Source organism: Hesperophylax consimilis, chromosome 10 (assembly GCF_061612785.1).
Source record: "Hesperophylax consimilis isolate HC1 chromosome 10, BYU_Hcon_1.0, whole genome shotgun sequence".
In the NCBI taxonomy this organism is placed as follows: Eukaryota; Metazoa; Arthropoda; class Insecta; order Trichoptera; family Limnephilidae; genus Hesperophylax; species Hesperophylax consimilis.
The window spans coordinates 26,139,170-26,161,884 of NC_142845.1; the positions used below are offsets into that span (position 1 = coordinate 26,139,170).

Genomic DNA, 22,715 nt, shown 5'->3' on the forward strand with positions numbered 1-22,715 from the left:
AGTAATTTTTTTGAATTCTTTTGAAATAAATTGTCTAAACTTAAAGGTATTTTTATTGATTTAATCCCTCCAGAAACGGATCAAAAGTCTATGATAGACTTGCGTGCTAAAGGCCGGTATTTCAGTTGCTTTTTAAGCTTACTTTGAGAGGTCTTTATGTCCTTCGAGTTGCTCTCTGGAAAAAAACCCTGACAAGATAAGCTGAATGTTAACATTCCTGATTATACTGAATTACCGGCTCTCGGTCAATAATTTGATAATTTATACAGAAAACATAAGCAACTCATGAACTGTTGCCTCAATCTGTCAACTCTTTCAGTGCCGTAAGTGTCTGGAATCAGCCACGAAAAATCTGTAGCAGTTGAATGCCGCCGTGGCCAATAATTCAAAACATACTTTTTTTTCACAGAATTTCGGCGATCATAAAAAATGATTGTAGCTTACGAATCTTTGAATCTTTTTCGATTGATAAAAACAAGATTTCAAAAACAAAATAAACAATCAGACAAGAGTTTTTACTGTTCGTTTCGTTAAGAGTAGCCATTTTAAAATAATAAAAAGGTATTAATGCATCATTGTTCAAAGCGTTGTTCGCATAGTTTCTTGTATGTTTTCTTTACTGTGAAAAATGTTTTTTTTAGCTTTATGGCAAATATAAAATGAAAAGAATTATTCATCATAACTTTCAAAAAAGTATTTTTCCTAAATAAATAAAATTAGCCCAATCGGTGCAACGAACATGCAGTTTATGAACAATTTTAAGATTTCCCAAATATATGAAAGAAAACCAAGCCTCAACATGTGTCGCTAGGAGGAGCTAGTGTAGCATACAGCCATCAGAATGTATAAAAAATGTCAGAAGTTGGAGTTGGAGATATTATAAATATTATAAGTTATTTAGTATTAGGTATCGGAAGCTCGGCGTATCAAATGTTAAAAGGTTTTAAATGTACCAGAAACGTCATCCATGAATAAATGCAGGAAAAATGCTCCTTTTCTCGAAACTCCCCCCAAAAGAATCTCTATCAACGCTTTAATTCTGTGTCCATTTATGAACACACAAACGTCAAAGTAACGTGACAATTTTGACAGTCTAGTTTGACAGGTCAGACTTTGAACTTGAGAAGATAGTGGTGTTTGCTATTTATTGCAAAAATAGAAAATATGAGGGTTGTTCAGTTTGATTTTTAAATATAGTGTTATTCCATTTCTCGACCCAAGATGCAATTCAACAGAAGTTCTGTAAGAAGGTTAGACATGCTGATAAGAGTGCTGGGCAGGAAAAACATAAACATTGCTCCTAACGTGTTACGAGCTTATTCCAATGGAAAAACAGTTACCATTGGCGAAATATCCAAGGATATCGAAGATCCCACGAATGTACAATATGTCCCGAGAAAATATCGTAAGTTGTCATTTTATTCATTCCTAACCTATTTCATCTATAAAATATATGTTTTCCTCAGAAAGAAAAGTGAAAATTTTAATTAAAATAAAATTAATAAAAGTGTAATTATTTCTAGGTTAAATTTCAGATTCATTTGTAAGATTTTAAAAAAGAAATTCGAAAAACCATTACAAAAATGACATTATCATAATTATTGTGATTGATAATTATTATTTGTTTGCGTTTTGATATCATTTAATCTTCAACATAAACACTAATTAGTAGATAACATATTTTAATATGCATCCCTGCTCTCCCGAAAGTATAGAGCAGGGATGCATATTAAAATATGTTAATAATCAATAATATATAAATATGTTAACACAATGTTTGCGGGGGGTTTTTTAATCAATCTACGCCGTAAAGCGGGCAATTTTTATCATGTTCGCGTGCAAAATTCCGTTTCATGTAAAATAGCTATAACTTCTGAACTATTGATCAAATTTAAATTTCAGTATTTTACCTTATTCAAATTTTTTTATTTTGATCTGGTCACAAATTTTTATATTTTTGAAGAAACAATTACGATATATAAGTTTAAATTAAAAAAAAATTGAAAAAACTGCACTTTTGTCGTATTGTCTATTTAGTCATTTTATGCACATTCAACATAGTATATATATTTTTTTAAATACACACCACTAAACACTAATATTGTTTGAAAGTATGAAATCGTTGGAAACAATTCCCTTCATGTAAAGGTACATCATAGAATTTACACATGTACCGGGTTTCGCTAAGTATTTTGTGTACCGTGCACACACAACATCGCTTTCGCAGATTCTTATTTTTACCAGGGCCTTCAATCTTTTCCAATATATGTTTTCGCATATCCATCGATAGTCTTCCTGGAGGATCAGATTTTGAAGATTTTTTTCGGATACCAGATGTTGATGGTGTTGGTTCCGGGTCTTGACTATTATCTGACGAAATCTGATCAGCCACCCAGTGCTCTGCGATTTCCTTAAAAAATTGTTTATATTTTATTTTCCTTTCTTTTACGGAGTTGTACATAACAAATGAGTTGAATAATGCACAATTTATTATATACATCGCTAGCCTTTTTGTCCATTTGGTGGTTTGTCGTAAAATAGAATAATACGAAAGATATTGGTCTGCTAGGTCAATGCCTTTCATATATTTATTGTAATCGATTATCATTACCGTAGTCCATTTTATAGGGTATTTTTTATGAAAAAATATCCCTTTATTATGTAACAAATATGTAACAAATAAATTTTCGAGCACAGCACATGAATACTTTGTACGAAACTTTTAAAGCGGAATGTAGACAGAAAAGAAAATAGAGAACGTCTTGAACGAAACAATATCGCTTTCACTGAAGAAATATAAAGATTTAAAAAAAAAAGAAACATTTATCTTACAGTTATTTTATTTCAAGTGCATGTTTTATGACCACAGTCGGCCGGTCACCCGACCCTAATTCCACGAATTGCCTGGTACCTAGTACACGTGTCACGAGAGCTGACGCATAATTTTTACTTCACAGAGTAACCAACATCATACGTTACTCGTAATATATTGTTACTCTAAGTGTACCTACAACGCATTTTGGCGTCTCCCGCGCTTTACCAATAGTGCACAAATACGAAAAACGCTTTTAAGCTTCTCCCGCTCTCTACCAACAGTACGCAAAAGACGCTTTTAAGCGTCTCCCGCAAACAATGTGTTAATATAATATGCATCCCTGCTCTCCCGAAAGTATAATAATTGCTTTTGTAGGATTTTCAGAAGACTTTTTTGATAAATGATTTTAATGCTTTATTGCAGTGGTTCTTGACCTTTTTGGAGGTACCGAACCTCACCAGTTACATATGCGCATTCACCGAACCCCTCCTAATTTGAAAAATAAAATTAGATTTTTACAAATTCAAAACATGGTATATATTTATATACAGGTGTACAAAATGAAAAAAAAAAAATAAAAAAAAACAAAGATCAAAACATTAAATTTTAATGGTTAAATCAAAACATGAAACATATTAATTATTATTTACTTTAAATCAGTGTGAATTCTGCTGTTGCCTTTCAGAAACCAATTCAGAAATTCGCGGCTTTACCTTGGCAAGTGCCACTCTCATGTCATTTTCACAACAAAGTCTATTCCTCTTCTTCGTTTTTATATCCAGCATCTTCGATAAGGATTGCTCGCAAACATATATGTTGTAACAAACGGTACAAAAATCTCCAGAGCTGTCTTGGCAATAACAGGGTATGTTTCCATTTGTTGACACCAAAACGTTGAGAGCGATGTTGTTCTGAAGAGTTGCTGTTAAACCCATGCTGGATATGACTCTCTTGTAGGGAAGTATCCATCGAGAGAGTTTGAAAGCTCATCTAAGTGCGTGGCGCTGCGTGATCACCTGCAGCCAATGATGGACAAGCGGGGCGTGTCACCACGAATCATATAAGTCGGGGGTCTTGACCTCCACCGAACCCCCGAGACTGACTCACCGAACCCCTGGGGTTCGATCAAACCCAGGTTAAGAACCACTGCTTTATTGTGTTCACTTTTACTATGACTTTGGAACTTTCAATATCAACAATAACACTGTCGATATTAGTGTCTCGACTATGTTTAAAATTAATGGTATACTGTTTGTTTGAGTGTTGTATTTATCTTTCAGTGAACTTAAACGAGGAAACCACCGATGAACTCCCCCAGAGCAGACTGCGTCACTTGCGATGGATGCTGCAAAAGGATTTTCTTGGTCAGGATATGTTTCTTCTGGGACCCCCTGGACCCATGAGGTACTGCTATTTTAAAACAATAATATACATACAGGGTGTCCCGGGGTAAAGTGAACAAACTTCGGGAGTGGTACCACATGATGTTAGAAGTAAAAATGATACATACATTTTTTGAAATTCCAACGTTTTAAGGTAGTTTTCAGGTAAAAAAACTTGAATTGTTTGTATGGAAAAATAAATGTTCTTCTTTGGAAAAAAAATTTATGTATGGGAAAAAGAACAAGTTTGTGCACTTTACCCCCAGACATCCCTGTATATTTATTTATAAGTGTGAATTAAATTCTATGTCAGCTTATCTTTCTTTGAAAGCACGTTATTCGATTTTGTCCCTAATCTTAAATATAAATTAGAAAATATGTTTGTGTGGCTAATCTAAACCAGCAAGAACTTTTGAATGGTAAGCTCAGGTGTTATGAAAGATATACACTTTTTCTGTCTGAAATTTCTAGTCAACACACTTATTTTCACCTTCCCTCTCTCTCACATTTCCAAATGAAATTATATTAAAATCAAACATAACATATTGTAAATCTGGCAAAACTGCATAATACTGTTAGTGAAATTTATAAATTACGAACACTAAAATAAAGTTTTGATATTTTTTCAGACGCCAAGTGGCAATGCAATTTTTGGAGTTGACCCAGAGGGAAGTAGAATACGTGGCTTTGTCACGTGACACCACTGAAGCTGACCTCAAACAGAGGAGAGAAATTACTAACGGAACTGCAAAATATTTTGACCAGGTAAAATTCCTTCTTTCTCATAATAGTACTTAGTAGTGTAGGGAGTGTAGTGAACCCATTGTTCAGGGAGTGGAAACACAACCTGCAATAGATAGTAATATATTACCCCAAGCCAAGATGCAAGTTACCATGCTCAGGCGGAATGACTCTGGAGAACAGTGTCACCACGAACGGCGCCTCTGAAATTCAGGGTCGTAACTTGGAGTATTTAGACCTTACCCCACTTACTAACACTCAGGGCTCTGCTGGGGTGGATCTTCTATTTCCCTAGATACTCGTGGGACCAAAAATGAACTCTTCAAACAAAAAAACCAGGGGCCTTTGATATCCTTGGGGGAGTGGAGAGGCCACCTTGGTGGACTCTTCCCTCGTGGTTCCTTCGGGGATTCTAAGCAAAGGAGATTTCCGATTGGAAAATCCTCCAGGGGATCCATACGCAGAAAAACCAGTACCCTCACGGGACCTGAAAATAAACCCAAAGGAATGAGGTGAAAAGGGAGATCGCACAATGGGCCCATGACCTGAGTGCTCACTGGAACTATAAGTATACTCTCTCCGCTTTAATAAGTAAATAAAATAATAGTGTCTGTTGAGCACTCAAATGAGTCTATAAAACAACCATCTATGTTTGAAAAGTTATCCCAATTTTTAAAGTTCTTCTTCATAGGCTTTCCTGTTCCATCTTTGAACATAAACCTTTTGACCTTTGCAGCTCTCATCCATCCAAAGCTGACAGTTACCTCTAGGCTGTCAGCCTATTTCCCTTTATTTTTCATTCTCAGCCAAGGATGGATTTTTAATGATTTTGGAATTCCAACAGTCATCTGTTAGCTGTGCTTCAACCTAATATATGAAAATATTTAAAAAATCTAATTTTATTCTTTGTTTCCATAGAGCGCTGTTCGGGCTGCCATAGAAGGGAGGGTCTTGGTCCTAGAGGGAATGGAAAAAGCTGAAAGAAATGTCCTTCCAGTACTGAACAACCTTTTGGAAAATCGAGAAATGCACTTGGAAGATGGACGCTTCCTCATTCCCGCTGAGAGATACGATAAATTACTTAAGGTAATTATTACATTGGAGAAAAATATTGGCCCCCATAATTATCGCTCCAATATACCAATAAGCTTACAAGAAATGTAAATGTTTTATGATATCACTCTCCATTCAATATATTTCCTTTTACTTTTTCTTATGTTTTATTTGCTTTATCAAACTTACATTTTATATTTTATTTTATTTGTACTTACTTGAATATCTGTATAACATTGTAGTTATATTTTATGGAATGTGTGGGATTGCACTCACCTCCCCACATTCTGGAATAAACAATTTTTATATTTCTACTTCCGATTTTATGTCCGGGTTAAATCTTCCCAATAGGAAAAACTAAACCCTTCCACACACTTTTCCACAAATGATCATCTAGTCAATCAACACTATGCAAGTGCATTATATAAGCAAAATAAATACAAAACAATACAAGAACAACACGTCAACTCACCAGAGATCAAATTGGAAAATAATTCACCGACTCCAGATATTTACATATCAGAGGGTTCGGCTCGGTAGAACTTCTAACAGGGCCTATAAATCCTATCTTTCGTTATCCTACATGTATTCAAAATGACCGACTTTTGCATCTTTATATTTAAATTTTTTGATAGATCTAATACGCCTAAATTTTTAATTTTATTTTATTATTATTATTATTACTTTAAGAGCTTTCATTTTCGAGTAAATCGAGCATAAACTTGAAATTTTTTAGATCAAATTTGAAAAATCTAGGGTGTTAATATCAAGTGTTTAATGTCTTTTAAAATGCATCGAAGCATAGACCCGGCTCATAAAATTCTTTTAGCCCTTAAGGTGCGGGAAAAATTGGAAAAAAAAAGTTTTTTTCCGTTCTCTATGTGATGTAGATTCACTGGTTTCCCTCTTATACTATGACGACCCCTTGTACAGCTCTTAATAAGTGTAATAGAGACATAATTAGTATGAAATCATGTTATATATATTTTTTAATGTCTTACACCCACTATATTCGGGTAACAGTTGATGGATGTTCCATACCCGAATACATAAGTTTATATAGAATTTTATATTCATACATGAGTTTATATAGACTTTTGCAGATCAAGATATGCTCAGTAAAAGTCTGTATTATAAATCAGGGTCATTTTGTTTTTTTTTACATTGAAAATTCCCTGTTAAACGCTTATTTTAAGTCTTTCTTTTCAACAAATTTTGATAAGCAGAAAAGCACAACTGCTATATTGTTATGCTTGTCAACAGACCACAATTTATTCAAAAACTGAAATGGACCTAGAATCAGTGTATAAGGGTCCGTTCAAATAAAAATAAATTAGCGTTGGTTGGCTATTCGACATTGTTACATTTGAATTTCTGTGAAACACCCCAACCTTAGGACGGGTTGTTTCGGAGAATTTGAACAATTCAACAAAATTCAATGTTCATTTTCGGGTTCTGTTCGGTTCGAAATTTGAAGAATTGTTCAAATTCTCCGAAAGAACCCGTCCTTAATATCATTTTATTCAAATGCTTTCACAATATTATTTATCTTGTGGACTTACCAATACCATTACAGAAAAATATGGTTTTTGTGGTTATTTTACATTCATTTGCTGTGCGTATTCAGTAATCAGAGGGTTATATTACAACCCCCTTAAAACGCAATGTAAAATCAATGCGGCGCATAAGGTCGGAACAGTGAAAAACTTGACTTATTACCACGGCGTTCGTATGATTAAAATGGCCTTAAACCAGACTTAAAGCCAGCTTTACCATACCAACGTTAAACCGGCATATAAATTTAATTATTTAAATCATGTATTTTATAAGTAAAATGATGCAATTACCTTCAAATAGCTCAAATAATTTATGATTAACATCAATTTACCAAAAAAAGTACCTAATAAAATAAATTATCTCTCCACAGCTCCATGGTGAGGCAGAAGTGAAGAAGTGGCGTCTGGAGCGCGTTGGCGAGGGTTTCCGAGTGGTGGCGCTAGGGCTGCCGGTGCCCCACTATGCCGGCAGCTCTCTTGACCCGCCCCTGAGGTCACGTTTCCAGGCCAGACATATTCCTTCACTAACTTACGAGGTTAGACAATAAATGAATAAATATTTAATTATTGAAGATAATATTAACGATTTTTAAACGAAAATTTGAAACAGAAAATATACCTTTTTTGTTGTTTGTTTTTGGGGTGTTATGCCGTGTTGCGCTAACTCCTTCTTTAGCCAACGTTTCGGACAGCGAAGCAGCGTTGCAGTGTCCATCATGATGGACACTGCAACGCTGTCCGAAACGTAGGCTAAAGAGGGAGTTAGCGCAACACGGCATAACACCCCAAAAACAAACAACAAAAATGCTTTTGGCCGTGAGAATCTAAAAACTTACCAGAAAATATACCGTCGTATCTGGGACTTGAACCCAAGACCTTGGCCTTGCCGGGGCACCGCTCTTCCAACTGAGCTAATTAGACCCTATTTCCTTCGGTCATATTTAACTGTATCATACTTCTAATAAGAACTACCAACATTATCTTCATTTTTCTCACCGCACATTTTTATTAGATGCTTTTATGTAACAAAAATAATTTATCGATTTTGTTTTCTTGATTGAATGAATAAATAAATAAATGAAGGAAGTGGAAACTAACCAACTTCCGACATCAAGTTGAAACTCGCCAGATGGACTCATTGTTGATGATAATGCATTCTAGCAACCTTAGGCGGCATTTCCCTGAAATTGGATGACGTTATAAAAATTTACAGCAATTGAAAATTGAAATAAACCTCAGTACAATCCAATCAAGTTATGGCTTAAGTGAGAGCGCTGTTCACTCATTTTTGTCAGTCCCAGTGTAGGAGCTCAATCCTCAGTCAAACCAATTTAATTTTTAAATTTTAACCCCTCTAGTGCGGCTGGCTACATTTGCAGTCCAGTGAAATTATGACTACCTTAAGGCGATGCCATACGTAGTAATGCAAAATCATGTATTTTTGGTTTGAAAATTTGGTCGCCTAAAAATGTTTCAGATGCTTTAATTAAATACTGCGAGTAGAATACATCTTGGCCTTTGAAATAATCGACTATTTTTTATATAAGTCTTTTTATAAGCCCAGAAAAAAATAATGTATAGGCCTATGAAAACTGCTTTAAAGTTCAAAATCTCCTACTAACGAACCCATTTTCAGTTATGATTTTATTGTATAATGTGGCAAATTAAGTTATTTATAAAATGATCGGAAAAAAATTAAATATTTATGCCTGAACATCCACAAAATAAAATAAAAGGCACTTTTTGGCCATGTTTTTTTCTTGCATAAATCAAAACAGGCGGATGGTGTTAACTCCTTGAGGTACGAACTTTTTTTTCTTATTTTTTACCTTTTTTTTTTTTTAATCAATTGATGTAACTTATAATAACGAGGAAAAAATATTTAAAAAAAAATTGGACTGAAGGCTTTTCAGGAATGAGGTGGTCAAAATTTTATACCACAGTACACATGGGAAAAAAATATTAGGTTCAAATCAAAAGTTTATTAGAAATAAAAAAGGCCATTTTATATGACTAATTGTGGAAATTTTCAAAACAGTTTTTATCTTTTTTTACGCAAAAGGGTACTTTGCAAACACAACATATCCAGTTGGAACGTATGGGCCTGTCTTTTGTACTACAATTCGCACAACGACGTGAAGTAGTATGTTCTGGCCGGTGGGCGCTATTTTTCAGACGTATTTCAGGGTCCACGTAAGGCTTATGTCTCTTAATTTCCACCACCTCCGATGTGGACCCACGCTTTTTGGTGCATTTCAGCTCCTCTTCAGCCAAAAGTCCTCTGTAAACTTGCCTCCTGAAATCTTTGAGCCTCAATGGATTGTCTTTGTCAGCCTTACCCAACTTGCAGAGCTCTGTGTAAACAATGTAAGAATTTACAATTGTTGCATCTAAAAAGTGGAAAAATAAACGATGCCACCATTTTTTAGACTTTCTGTTTATCGAGTAAACCGCCTTCTTTTGATCAAACTTGTCCACATAATTCATGCAGTTGTTATAATTATTTAGAGCCAACGGACATGGCACCCTTGTGATCTCACCAGTTTTCTCTTTACGGTTGACATGCATGGCATCCTTTGGGTTGTGAAAGTTTGAAAGGAGGTGTACAGCTCTTCTATCTCTCCATTTTATCATGGAAATTCCTGTATCACTCACGTACCAGTCATATTCACCTCTTTTTAGGTTTTTATCATCCTTCATCTTAGGCAAATATTTTCTGGTTGATTGGACAGTTCCACATGAGCGAATATTCATATCTTTCAGCTGTTTTTGTAGGGGGTAGCAATTAAAATAATTATCAAAGTAAACTGTGTAGTTACGACCTTGAATAGATTGACAAAAATTTAAGACAACTCTTGGCCCTAAGTTAGACTCAGCGTAGTCACCAATTTTTCCTGTGTATATTTCAAATTTTAAGTTGTATCCATTTTCTGCACACATCATCCAGATCTTATAGCCTCTTTTAATGTGTTTTTTGGGCATGTATTGCTTCAATGTGCTGCGGCCTTTGAATTTGACCATGCTCTCGTGAATTGCCAAAGTAGGTGATGGCTTGTAATTTCGATCAAAGGTGTCTGACAAGCAGTTCAACAAAGGCCTTATTTTATATAATTTATCGAAATTAAGTTGACCTCTAGCAGGCATCAATGAATTGTCGTTGAGATGAAGGTTTGACAACAGCCAGCCAAACCTATGGACTGTCATAAATCTTGAAATATAGGGGTCGTGTAAATCAGGGGACGATAACCAATAGTCTCTATAACTGGGGGATTTTTTAATTCCCATTACTAAATTTAGTGCAATGAATTTTTTAATTTCCTGAACGGTTGTGGGTTGGTGATTTTTCCCGACTTGTTGTGCGTATAGATTGGTCTGGAAGCAGATATTTTCAATCAAACTAGGAGTCCAAAATTTCAGAAAAATTTCCAAAGGTGTGGGATTTTCCATCGTAAGAAAGTCATTATGTAGTCCTGTTTCTTCACGGAATTCACCAGGGAGGGCGGTATTGAACGTACGGCTCCATTTAGGCACGACTATAATCGCAGGTATGACAGGTGTAGATGCAGTTGTGCCTGGAACAGCAGCGGTGGATGACAAAACGGACATTGAGATATTAGGACTATACTGGGCAGATGGAGAAGACGATACTGGTCGGTTACGCGTACGCGAAAGATGAACATCAAAAGTAGATGGTGATTGTGAACCAGAAGGGCTGGATGTGCCTGCTATAGGGTGATCGAGTGTGGTAGATGAAGAAGACGCCTCGATTTGATTCCTCACACAAGATAGAGGCAGTTCATCATCATCATCGTCCGAAGAGGCGCTAACTGTGACATTTGCTAGATGCTCCTCCTATAGATCCTCTTCCTCATTGTCTGAGCACCCATAACAACTGTCATCATCAGAAGGTATCTCTTCTAAAAGTATTCCTGCGATTTCTTCTTGGCGAAGACCTTTCTTCGGCATGGTGTATCTGTAAAATTATAAAATCAGAATAACCATGTTGTAAGACTAAAAAAATTACCTCAAGTACGGTGGTCGAAAAGCAAAACCACCAAAAAATTTCGATTTTACAAAAAAATACTATATTTATAGACATTTCTTATTGATAATTCAACAAATGAAATACAAGGGCACTAGAATTCATAAGAAATGGACAAAAATTCGAAATACATACCGTTATATTTCACTTTAAAGTCGGAGATCACAAAAAACCACAATCCGCTGGCAATTGTCAAACACATAACCAAACCGTGCAAAGCCACCTATTATCGCTATTGGAAACTAAATAGTAAAGAATCTATGTCTCACATGGCATTTAAAAAACTTGTCAATAGATGGCCGTTTTAGCATAATTATTTATTTTCAAGGTGGCCGAATTTTGAAACCACAGTACTTCAAAGAGTTAAGCGGGAATTTAAACCTTATCGCCATCTACGTAAGGGGTGTTATTGATAGCGGCTCAATTTAAAATATTACACGACGTAGTGCATCGCCTTAAGGTGCACTGTAGTGTGCAGTGTGTAAAGCTAAATTTAAAATGTTTTGGGTGTTCGTTACTGTCAATGAAAATTCCAAAACTAAAAAAGTTAACACTGTAGAAGTGTGTATATTATTTCTATTAACAAAGAGCCAGTCCCCGGGGAGGAAGGCTCAATTCTCAGTCCAACCAAAAATGTATACATACACATGTATAAATATGTTCATTAATAAAAATAGAGGTATTATAAAAAGAAAATTTTTTTTTTACTGGTTGATTTTTTCCTGCGAAATCAAAAAAATATAAATTTTCAAATTAAATTATTAAAGTAAATAATAAAATTGCCCAATGAATAATACTAATAATTTTTTTCTGAAAGGTGAAAATGTATTTATTTTTTATAAGAATGAATTGATTATTTAAAAATACTTAATGATATTATTGAGAATTATTATTATAATGTCAAGCGTCATCAATCGTTAGAATACTACTTTCTTTACTATCGCAGACAACTTTAGGTAGCGACGGTATGAATATATGCAGTTGTCTTTTAGCGGTCTTTATATTGTAGTTGGCTTCACTCATCTTCTTTCTAATCATTTCGATATATTGCGACTCGAGGGAACCTTTCACAACGGTAGACTGCTTTTCGGGTTTGAAGTTATTATTATTTACCTCGTTGAGTTCATCTTCTGTACTAAATTTGTTCCTAAGAGCGAGGCTCAACGATGAAGTCGTCGAAATTCTCCTAGAATTTTTTTTACTTTTACTTGCTTTTTCGTAACTTTCTGTTGAATGATTAGAATCATCTTGGAAAGAAATGATGTTAGCCGATAATGACATCCTTGCCGGGTAATGTGCATCCATGTTTTCGTTATTCACCGAGTGTTTTGCGTAGTTTTGAAGGTTATCCGATACGTATGACGCCGGGTAGACTTGTGACTGAGAATCCTCGCTATGTTTTCCATCTTCTTCGCTATCAGTTCTGAAAGTTTTGTGAGTTCTCATTTGTTTTCTGCTAGACCGGTTTTGAAGCCTTCGTTCGTTACTTTTAGAAGTTTGTTCGATGTATTTATAATTCTTCGTTTCTTCGTCTGCAACATGACTTGTTGTATAAAGTCTTGCATCGTCTATTCCTAGATATATATGATCTCTTCCTGCGAGATCTAACCATTGCAATACCCTCTCTGACAACGGGTTTCGATCGATGATTATATCTTCAGTTTTACCAGCAGTAAAACAGTTTCTTTCTATTCTGTAGCCATCTTGGTATCCTGTGTTCATTTTTTGTTTTTCCCAATTTCTTAAATACAATGGGTTGGCGTTAAGAACTAATTTTGGAGATTCGACAGGGGAAGATGCTGGACTAGTGTGTTTGGAAGTTCGGTTGTGTATTGAGCTTGTTGAATTGATGATCTTTGCAGTAGGATCGTCTTTAGATAAAATGGCGTGCCGTCTTCCGTCAATCCAAACGGTTTTTACATAAAGTGGTTTTAAAGATGTTTCCCAATGCACAACCATTTTATTTTCTAGTGGTTATGATGTCTCTGGTAGCAGTTCTGGAAGAAAAATTACAAACTTAATATATAATTGCATATATTATTATTATTACTTTATATTACCAAAAAGACAAACTTAACCATCATACTATACAACACAATTACGAAACAAGAAACAGACATCAACACATGACCCCGAAGATAAATACCACCTATGGACAAAGACATTTTCATAATCTGGCCCCAAAAATTTTCAATTTAATGGAAAAAGATATTAAATACCTGGCAACAAGTATAAATATAAGACACAAAATCCACACATGGACAGTCAACAAAGGCATTGTATACTGCGGACAGATAACATCTACAATGCTATAAATTATAACACACTCCACGTCTGAATTTTTCTCTTTTGTTCTCATTCATTTATTTGTATTTTCATTATTTCTTATGTTTTTATCTTTTTTATTTATCTTTTCCATATATCTTTTTATTTATATCTTTGATTCTATGTAAATTCGCATTATCTAAAATTATATCAAACTCCCGCCACCTCGGAACAGGCTCAGACTATTGAAGTGGATTATACCAAAAAAAAATTATGTTAATTTATTGGTCAATAAATAATAATAAAAAAAAATTACATAGGAAGCAATCTCCGTAGTTGACAAAACATTATTTTAGAAGAGCTGAAGTTAGCAGTCTGAAAAAAACATTTAGTTAGTGTGTTTAAATATATATTTTTAAGTCAATGGGAATACTGAATATTGTGGAATTTCTAAAAAAATATAATTAAATTTTAATTCATAAAAAATATTTATTACCTATTTAAATTTTAAAAAATAATATGGATATAAAAAAATAAAGATTTAAATAAATTTATATAATGTTGCATTGACCTATTTTTATAGCATAATATCGAATTCCAACAAAATAATTTTTGCTTTTGAATATGGCAGCCTCCGTAGCGCTGGTTAACGCATTTGACCCGCATAAATGCAGAACGTATAATAGGTAAATATTTACGCCTTACGAAAACGATTCAGCAATGGTAAACATTCAACCGATTTGCATAGAACAGGAGTCCCTATTTATGTGTATTAAGGTCCTGTCGGTGGTCGAGTTGACATCGCGCTTGGGTCTCACTCGGGCGTAGTATGTTCAATTCCTCGGCTGGCTAAGTCTTCCATCACAACACAAGCAACATTTTCAGCTTACTGTGGTGGTAGTAGGAGATTTTCAAATATTGTCAGGTTATTCGTAACCCGAGAATGTTTGTCTTTCTTTTTAATTAAAAAAATAATAATACCAATTAAATACTAATTTTATTTCAAAATTTCACAATATTTTTAAAGGGTTGAGGTTTGTTCTAAAAATATTAAAATCATGTACAGCTTGGCATAATATTCTAGATATTTATTCAATTAGCACAATTATTTTTCATTACTATGGCATATCAAGCTACTCGCGTTGTATTTGAAATTTGTTCTTCACATTCGAGTTTGACACTTAAGGCTTCGTAGTAAGCGTTCAAATATGGTTTGAAAGGAAGATGTGTAAATACGAATGTTAGAGGGAGCGCGCTAATATTAAAAAAAGATAATAATTAAGCGAAAATGGTGAAAACTTCTTTAGTTGCATATAAAAATACACTGTGAATTTTTTCATGACTATAAAATATTAAATAACAGAACAAAACGTGTTTTTAATAATTTTTGGAGCTTATTTTGCGATTTTTTTTCTATCAAGGGAATTTCATATAATTAACGTTTCGGCGTAACAAATGTATAGATATTATCTTTAAAAATAAGATTGTTTTTGGAACTTAAAGATTTAAGGAGAAACTTGTTATAAATCGGTAGAAATTGGGTATGCTTTTTGGAATAAAAAACAACTCGATTTTTTTAAACTTTTTTTTTTAAATTTGTAATTTTGTTCTGTGAATTAGATTTTGTTTTATTTTGATTTAACGTCTAATAATTTGAAATTTTGAATAAAAAACATCGCCGTTCAATGTAATAATGTATTGTGTTCCTTGCAAAAAAGTTTGAACACAAAATTGTCTTAGAATATGAAGTGAATCATCTCTTTTCAGAAAGTTCCAAAGACCGTTTGCTTAAAGTCAAAAATATGCACTTGGATTGTTATGATTTTTAAAACTTACATTCATTTTTTATGACCCAACTTTGTGTCGCTATTTAATACCTTTTAAGTACCGCAGCTCCATCAATTTCTGTCTACTATATTTTCAAAATGCATTGGATGATTGTCAAATGCAAAAATGGATTGACCAAAGCTTTTTCAAATGGGGATGTAATAATGATCCCATGATCAGAACGACAAAAAATAAGAATTTTTCCATAATATATATTTTTGCCATCCCTGTTAGTCTGATCGAATTTTCGCCATTAGGTTAGCGGAGTATCGACTCCTTTTGTCCCATGGAAATGTGACCTTTTTATGTCTCTGTTGCTTTGAGTTCGCCGCCCGCGCGATGTGCACGTGGCCTGACAGTCTGACAGCCTGACACTATGAAACTGTGTATTATTTTCCGATTCGATATTTTCTCTGAGACAAGCCTGTCTCGCAACAATTTTCCTATTTCCAGTTACAAATATGCGTTCCTTTTGATTAAACTTGGGTTAAATAGGTACATTACGCGGCAAACAAAACAGTAGTATTTTTTGTAATTTATTGACTAATGTCCTAATGTATAATTTGATGACCCGATAACTTAACAAAATGACAATTCAACACACGTTTAAAGAGTGATATATAGTCACGAAAAGTGATGAAACAAAAACTATGTTGAATAGGTTAGTTATCACGGAACCGTATAATTCATTTGTTACACGCCCCAGTTGGTTTAAAATTATATTTTACAAGTTGTTTGCATTCCTGAACTAGAGTAAATACTTAAAAAAATAATAAATATAAACATAATTGAACAAAAGTAAACAACAAAAACATTGTTAAAAATACTTTGGGAAAAATGTGAACAGAAACTAGGAGTGAAAAAAAAACCTAAGAGATTACGCCGATATCACATAAGCAACACCAAATATGATTTACTTGATAACTCGTTCTGATGTTAAATATAACAAAAATAGTGGAAGGTATATACATAGGTCTATTTGTATCTAGAAATAGAGGAAAGTATATACGAGTACATAGGTCTATTTGTATCTAGAAAAGTAAAATTAATGAACGATATTTATATTGATTAGTTTTAAGGTGAAATATATCTCCCAGATCAGAATATTCAATTCCGGTACTCTGATGTCTCCGAATCGTGAAATTTTGATAAGCCAGTGTCCTGGTGTTATAGAAAAAGGATAACAAATATGGGAATATGGATATTGATTAATTTAAGCAATTCAGGACAGTTAATAACACATCTTAGCAGTGCTACAATTACGGCACACGATTCCATATATTTATTTAAGTATAAAAAATAATATTCGGACATATATAAAGTTTAAAAAACCACCCTTAACATTTTTTAATAGAAAATCGTCAGCAAATAATAGTTTATTAAATGAATAAAATGGTATTATTTACGGAAAAAATAAAAAAATATATATTTAGAACTTCAAAAACCAACATCTAAGCTTTAACAAAAAACTCAACTTTCTTGATAATAGTCAAATAAAATATCCATACGTGGTAATCAAATCAACAGGTTTATATGCGAGCAATTAAATCATGACGCTGCAATTTTCTTAAAGCAAACACCGACAAAATAACTCAACGTAAATAACGTTAACGTGGTTCTAACGCACTTAGGACAAAATCACGTCATGTTTAAATTTAAAAAAAATAAAATAATTAACAGTTACAAGCAAGACGACTAATATTTTGAATGGATACATTAAACAATCACAATAACAATAGCATAAAATACTAATCAGTTTAAAAAATGTATTTCAAAGCTTACTATTTTTATTGTTGAATTATGAAAAATACCCATTTAATTTGGTCCTTTGTGACAGTTCCTATAAACTTATCGATCTCAGAAAATTTCACGTAAAAGAGATACAGCATGCAAACCTAAATTTCCATCGCCTTGTTCGCCCGAAGCTCTCATATAATTTACATAATGCAAATCTTTTATATCGACACGACAAAACTGCATCAATGAATTCAATTTTTTTATAACAAAGACAACTGGCGTGCTTTAAAAATGGCTTCTTTACAGTTGAGATAAATTTCACGTTATTGTTTACAATTTACATCAACCATGATAGAATTGTCTATTGCCTATGGATTATTTGATCCGATTTGGCGACATCCGCCCGGTCACGTCGTCGCGGATGACTGAAGGCAGTTCCCGCTTTGCTTCCCTTATATACCTAATTTCAATACCTACAGTATGGCCGCAAAAAACTTCCTCGAATCCGAAGGCATAATGCCACCCATTCCCGATAATATATATTCCACGAGACACGCACACTGGCAATTCTAAATATAAGACAGTTTATTTTTACATCGAGGCTCGATTGTTTCTTATTAAATGGCCAAGTGATGCGTAATTTCGCGATATAGAAACAGAACAATTTATTCGCCAACTAAATTTTATTGTTTATTTTACAATATTGCAATATTTAACATAATGTGTAAACCTTGTCTGTAAATCTAAGAGTTGAATTATTGTTTACTAGTTGACTTGTACCCAGCGTTGCTCGGGGACTTATAAATGGTTTGGATGTAAGGTGTTTTGGTTGTGAGTGTTGTGAGGCTTATTGAAGATATTCAATTCCGTAGTACATTATTATGATGTATCTTATAAGGTTTATCCAGCGTTAGCAATGAAAACGCCCGAAAATATTTTTTTACGACTTGATTATAAAACATCGACTTTTCTGTACTTTCTATAAATATAATATGCATGTATTATAAACATAAACCTTTCGGAAAAAAATCTCCAAATGATAGTGAAAACCCTATTAAAATCAATTGCGTAGTTAGAAGAAAAAAGCGCACAAACAGACAGACGCGGATAGCGACTTTATTTTATACTATTTAAATATAAGAGATGAGTAATTTTTCACCACGCAATAAAAGTAATTTTTAAAAATAAAATAATTTATGAAGCCAATTCACATAAAGTAATAAAATTGATATAGGGAATTATTATAATCGCCTACTCGCAATATGCCGTGTAATATTATAATCGCCCACTCGCAATATGCCATGTAATATTATAATCGCCCACTCGCAATATGCCATGTAATATTATAATCGCCCGCTCGCAATATGCCATGTAATATTTTAATCGCCTACTCGCAATATGTCATGTAATATTATAATCGTCCGCTCGCAATATGCCATGTAATATTATAATCGCCTGCTCGCAATATGTCATGTAATATTATAATCGCCCACTCGCAATATGCCATGTAATATTATAATCGCCCGCTCGCAATATGCCATGTAATATTTTAATCGCCTACTCGCAATATGTCATGTAATATTATAATCGTCCGCTCGCAATATGCCATGTAATATTATAATCGCCTGCTCGCAATATGTCATGTAATATTATAATCGCCTACTCGCAATATGCCATGTAATATTGTAATCGCCTACTCGCAATATGCCATGTAATAGTATATTGCCTACTCGTAATATGCCATATAATAACTTATTCCATATTATGCTGTCTCAGTTAAAGTCACAAGGAGGAAATCCACAGTTGGTTTTATTTTACTATTTAATACTTACGTACAAACTGATTAAATGTAAACTGTCGATTTCCCAAAAATGAATAAATAAATAACGTTTAGTTTAAAAGCAGTTTGTCAGCAGTTAATTGGAAATTCCATATCTTTATGAGCTGAAAATATAATGCGTGAATTTCATGACGCTAGAGTTTTTCTTTGCTGAAACAAACAAATGGCTAAATTCATCTTAGAATTGTGTTCATCAGTATTCACAACTGTTCCTTACGAAAGCTGTGGAGCGATTTTTTAACGTCCATCAAACTTTACAATCCATATCAATGGCAGGTTCTGTATAAAAAGTGAAAAAATCATCTTTTAACTTCACTTGTCGTTATTTATTGTTAATAATTAATTCGAAGAAATCCATTTCATTTTAAGTGATTTGCAAATCCTGAACTATTTTAAGGAATTATATTATTTAGGATTCTTGAAAATACTTGGAGAAAATATCATTTTTCTTTGATCTTGTTAAGGTTATTTTGAATTATTATTTTTTTTGCTGTACATTTAATCTAAAAACCATTTATTTTTATAACTAATGGTTTAGGCTCGTTGTCAAACGGGACATTCATATCCGGACATATCATATCCGGGTAATAACGAATGACAAATTAACTATGGTTTTCACGTCATTACAAAATAATTAAGACAAACCTGCCACCATCAGATAATGATTGGGTGAACAATTTTTATTGGCAAGTGCCTCATGGAATAAATAATTTCAACTACCACATTTATTTTTCACTAGCTGTGCCCCGCCACGCGTTGCTATGGCTTTGTATGCCTGTGCAGATAAAGAAACAATTACGCGTTTTACTTTAAACAGATGGTGCTAAAAAAAGTATGTTTGTCCAACAGATGGCGCTGTTTTAGAAAAAGCATATTTTTATCTGTCGCAGATGACAAAAAATCATGTTTTTATATGTCATAGGCGACATCTATACAATATATGTATATAAAAACACAATTCTATTCGAATACAACGTTTTGTCAAAATGTCAAAGTAATCGTTGAAAAACTTTCGGAGATTTAAGATTTTGAACAAATGAACATTTAAAATGTTATTTTAATAGATATTAAACGTAATACAAATTAAAATGAGGAAAGGATAAATGAAATCGTACAAATACGTCGTCTTTTTTTAATGGCTCTGAACGTCGAAACAGTTGTCAAATAAAAAAAGTACAGGTAAAATACGGTTTGATAGATGACAAAATTCGTGCATTTATCAAACTTAAATAATATTTAAAAAATAATAATGTTTGATAGGTTTTGAAACAAGTAAGTACTTAAAACAAAGATCATGGTTCCCATAAAACTGGTGTCTGTTTTCATGGTCATAAGTCCTTATTTTTAAAAATACGAGTACCTACCTCCAGTACAGAAAATGTTTCTGTCGTCTTTAGTTATTGTTTTTAAACATGAAACAGTTTTTATTTGCTTTTAATACAAGACCACCTTAGTAAAATATAAGTAATTTGCTTTAAAAACGCAAGTTAAATGAATGGAAATAATTCAGAACAGAGGTATGAGGTCTACATTGTGCTGTAGCAGGTTTACTAGGATAAAAACAATGCAACGTCAACTCAATATTCTAAGCGTGTCACAACGTTTGGTCTATAATACCCTAGTATTTATATACAAGTTAAAAAATAAAATGTTACCCGACTATATGTTAAAAAGTGTTAGTATTAATAGTACAGTCCATGGTTATCGTACGAGATAAACGATTTTAGTCTTCCTAAGACAATTTTATCGGCAACACAAAACAATGTTTATTATAAAGGTTTCGAAATGTTCAATGAACACCTTTAAATGTTAAGGAAGCCAAAAGTCTTGCAGTTTTTCGTGGGTTATTCATTTATTTATTATTTACGCCCCTTTTCGGGGCTTTTACATTAGAATATTAATAACTATACATTATTTATTGAACATAACTGAATTGACAATAAAAACACGTAAATTTGTTTTTGACCACTATAGTGGTACTAGTACTATACTTTTTGACCACTATAGTGGTCAAAAACAAATTTACGTGTTTTTATTGTTAATTATGATGTGCCACAAAGTGAATGCTTTTTACAATTACATAACTGAATTGCTTCATTAACAATATTTTATATTTGTTTAAGGATAAATTGAAGATGTCCACTGACTTGGTATAATTGTTTCACTCCATTAGTATTCCGGGCAAAGAAGAATACAAAAGGTAGTTAGTCCCAGAATTTCTGCATTGAAATAGATCCTGACTTCTAGTATTACGTAGTGGAATCCGAAAGCCGTTGGGATTTATAACTAGGCTAACCAGAAATTTTAACAACATAAAATGTATTAAATTGTTATACTTTGCCTATGTAAGAAGTCAATTTGAGTAAAATTCTCCTGTGATCAGATCTGTGTGTTATTTCACAATTTACTCGTTAAAACTAATATGTAGTATATTTTAGAGTGGAAGATATTCTCAGTATCGCCCTGGTGTGAGACTAACTTCTTGAATTGAAACGTTGCTTGAAATAGCTTTGGCCGCGTTTGGTGATCAGATCTGACGAATAGCCAGGTACTTCCCCACCTTCCTCTTCCCTAATCTTACTTTCCTCCCCGCTACCTTCAGCCTCACAAAATACGCCAATTGGAGATGGCGTAGTCTCACTGGCTCCAGACGGTAGACGGCAGTTGGGACTCTTGTGCGGTTTCGCGGTAGCCTGTCTCGATACAGGATATCCCTAGTGAGACAGACGTAGTAAAATACGCGTAAACCCTACTTATGTAGATGTGCAATAAACAATAAACATTAATAAAATATAATAGGAAAGCCGGTTTTTCTCCGGAGATTTTCAGGCAATTTCAGGTTCATGAAAATTCTTACAAAATATATTTTCCTATTTGAAACAATTCAAAAACGTTATTTTGTAATGAAATACTTTTACAGAATGCAAAACTACATTTCCAAATTACTGTTGAAATTTATACGACAAGGTTAAATTCGTTAATTTCACATATTTTCTCATTACTACTGCGCTACGCCAAATGATTCCGTGTCTAGGCTACATTATCCTCTACGAAAATAATTAACACGAAATAAGTTACATCCAACGTAATGGGCTAAATGCGGCCGTTATCATCTGGCCATCTTAAATGCTTCATTTCAATTCCCAGGTTTAATTTAACTTTACAGAATTGGAATAGTTAACCGCCGCGCAGTCACCATTTGCTTTAAGCTCTGTAGCAAGCGTTGGCAGTTCGCATTTGCTAAACTTGTAGATAATTCTATAATGATATGCGTTGGTTTCCGTGGCTAAACGGCGTAATCGACATTTATTCACATTTACTCACGAAAACTAAAGGCATTATTACGTTTTCGAGCGTATTTCGCTAATGTCAAATAAATTATTCGCATTTACTCGAGGTATTTTGTATTACAATGATTGCGAACAAGATAATTAAATTATAATAAATAATAATATAA

General features: G+C 33.5%; 2 protein-coding genes across 2 annotated transcripts in view; one reads left to right on the top strand and one right to left on the bottom strand.

Moving 5' to 3' along the window:
• The first annotated feature begins 1,105 nt into the window (after positions 1 to 1,105).
• c12.2 (von Willebrand factor A domain-containing protein c12.2) overlaps positions 1,106 to 22,715 on the top strand; it is a 95,406-nt gene continuing 73,796 nt past the window's right edge. Inside the window, exons 1-5 of the mRNA XM_089636769.1 lie at positions 1,106 to 1,405; positions 4,096 to 4,219; positions 4,827 to 4,962; positions 5,857 to 6,024; positions 7,919 to 8,083. Of these exons, the coding sequence (XP_089492895.1) occupies positions 1,222 to 1,405; positions 4,096 to 4,219; positions 4,827 to 4,962; positions 5,857 to 6,024; positions 7,919 to 8,083 (777 nt within the window). The 5' untranslated portion in view covers positions 1,106 to 1,221. The remainder of the gene's footprint in view (positions 1,406 to 4,095; positions 4,220 to 4,826; positions 4,963 to 5,856; positions 6,025 to 7,918; positions 8,084 to 22,715) is intronic.
• LOC149420535 (uncharacterized) lies at positions 12,490 to 13,548 on the bottom strand. The gene has a single exon (XM_089636300.1). It carries the CDS (start codon positions 13,546 to 13,548, stop codon positions 12,490 to 12,492), a length of 1,059 nt encoding a protein of 352 aa, XP_089492426.1.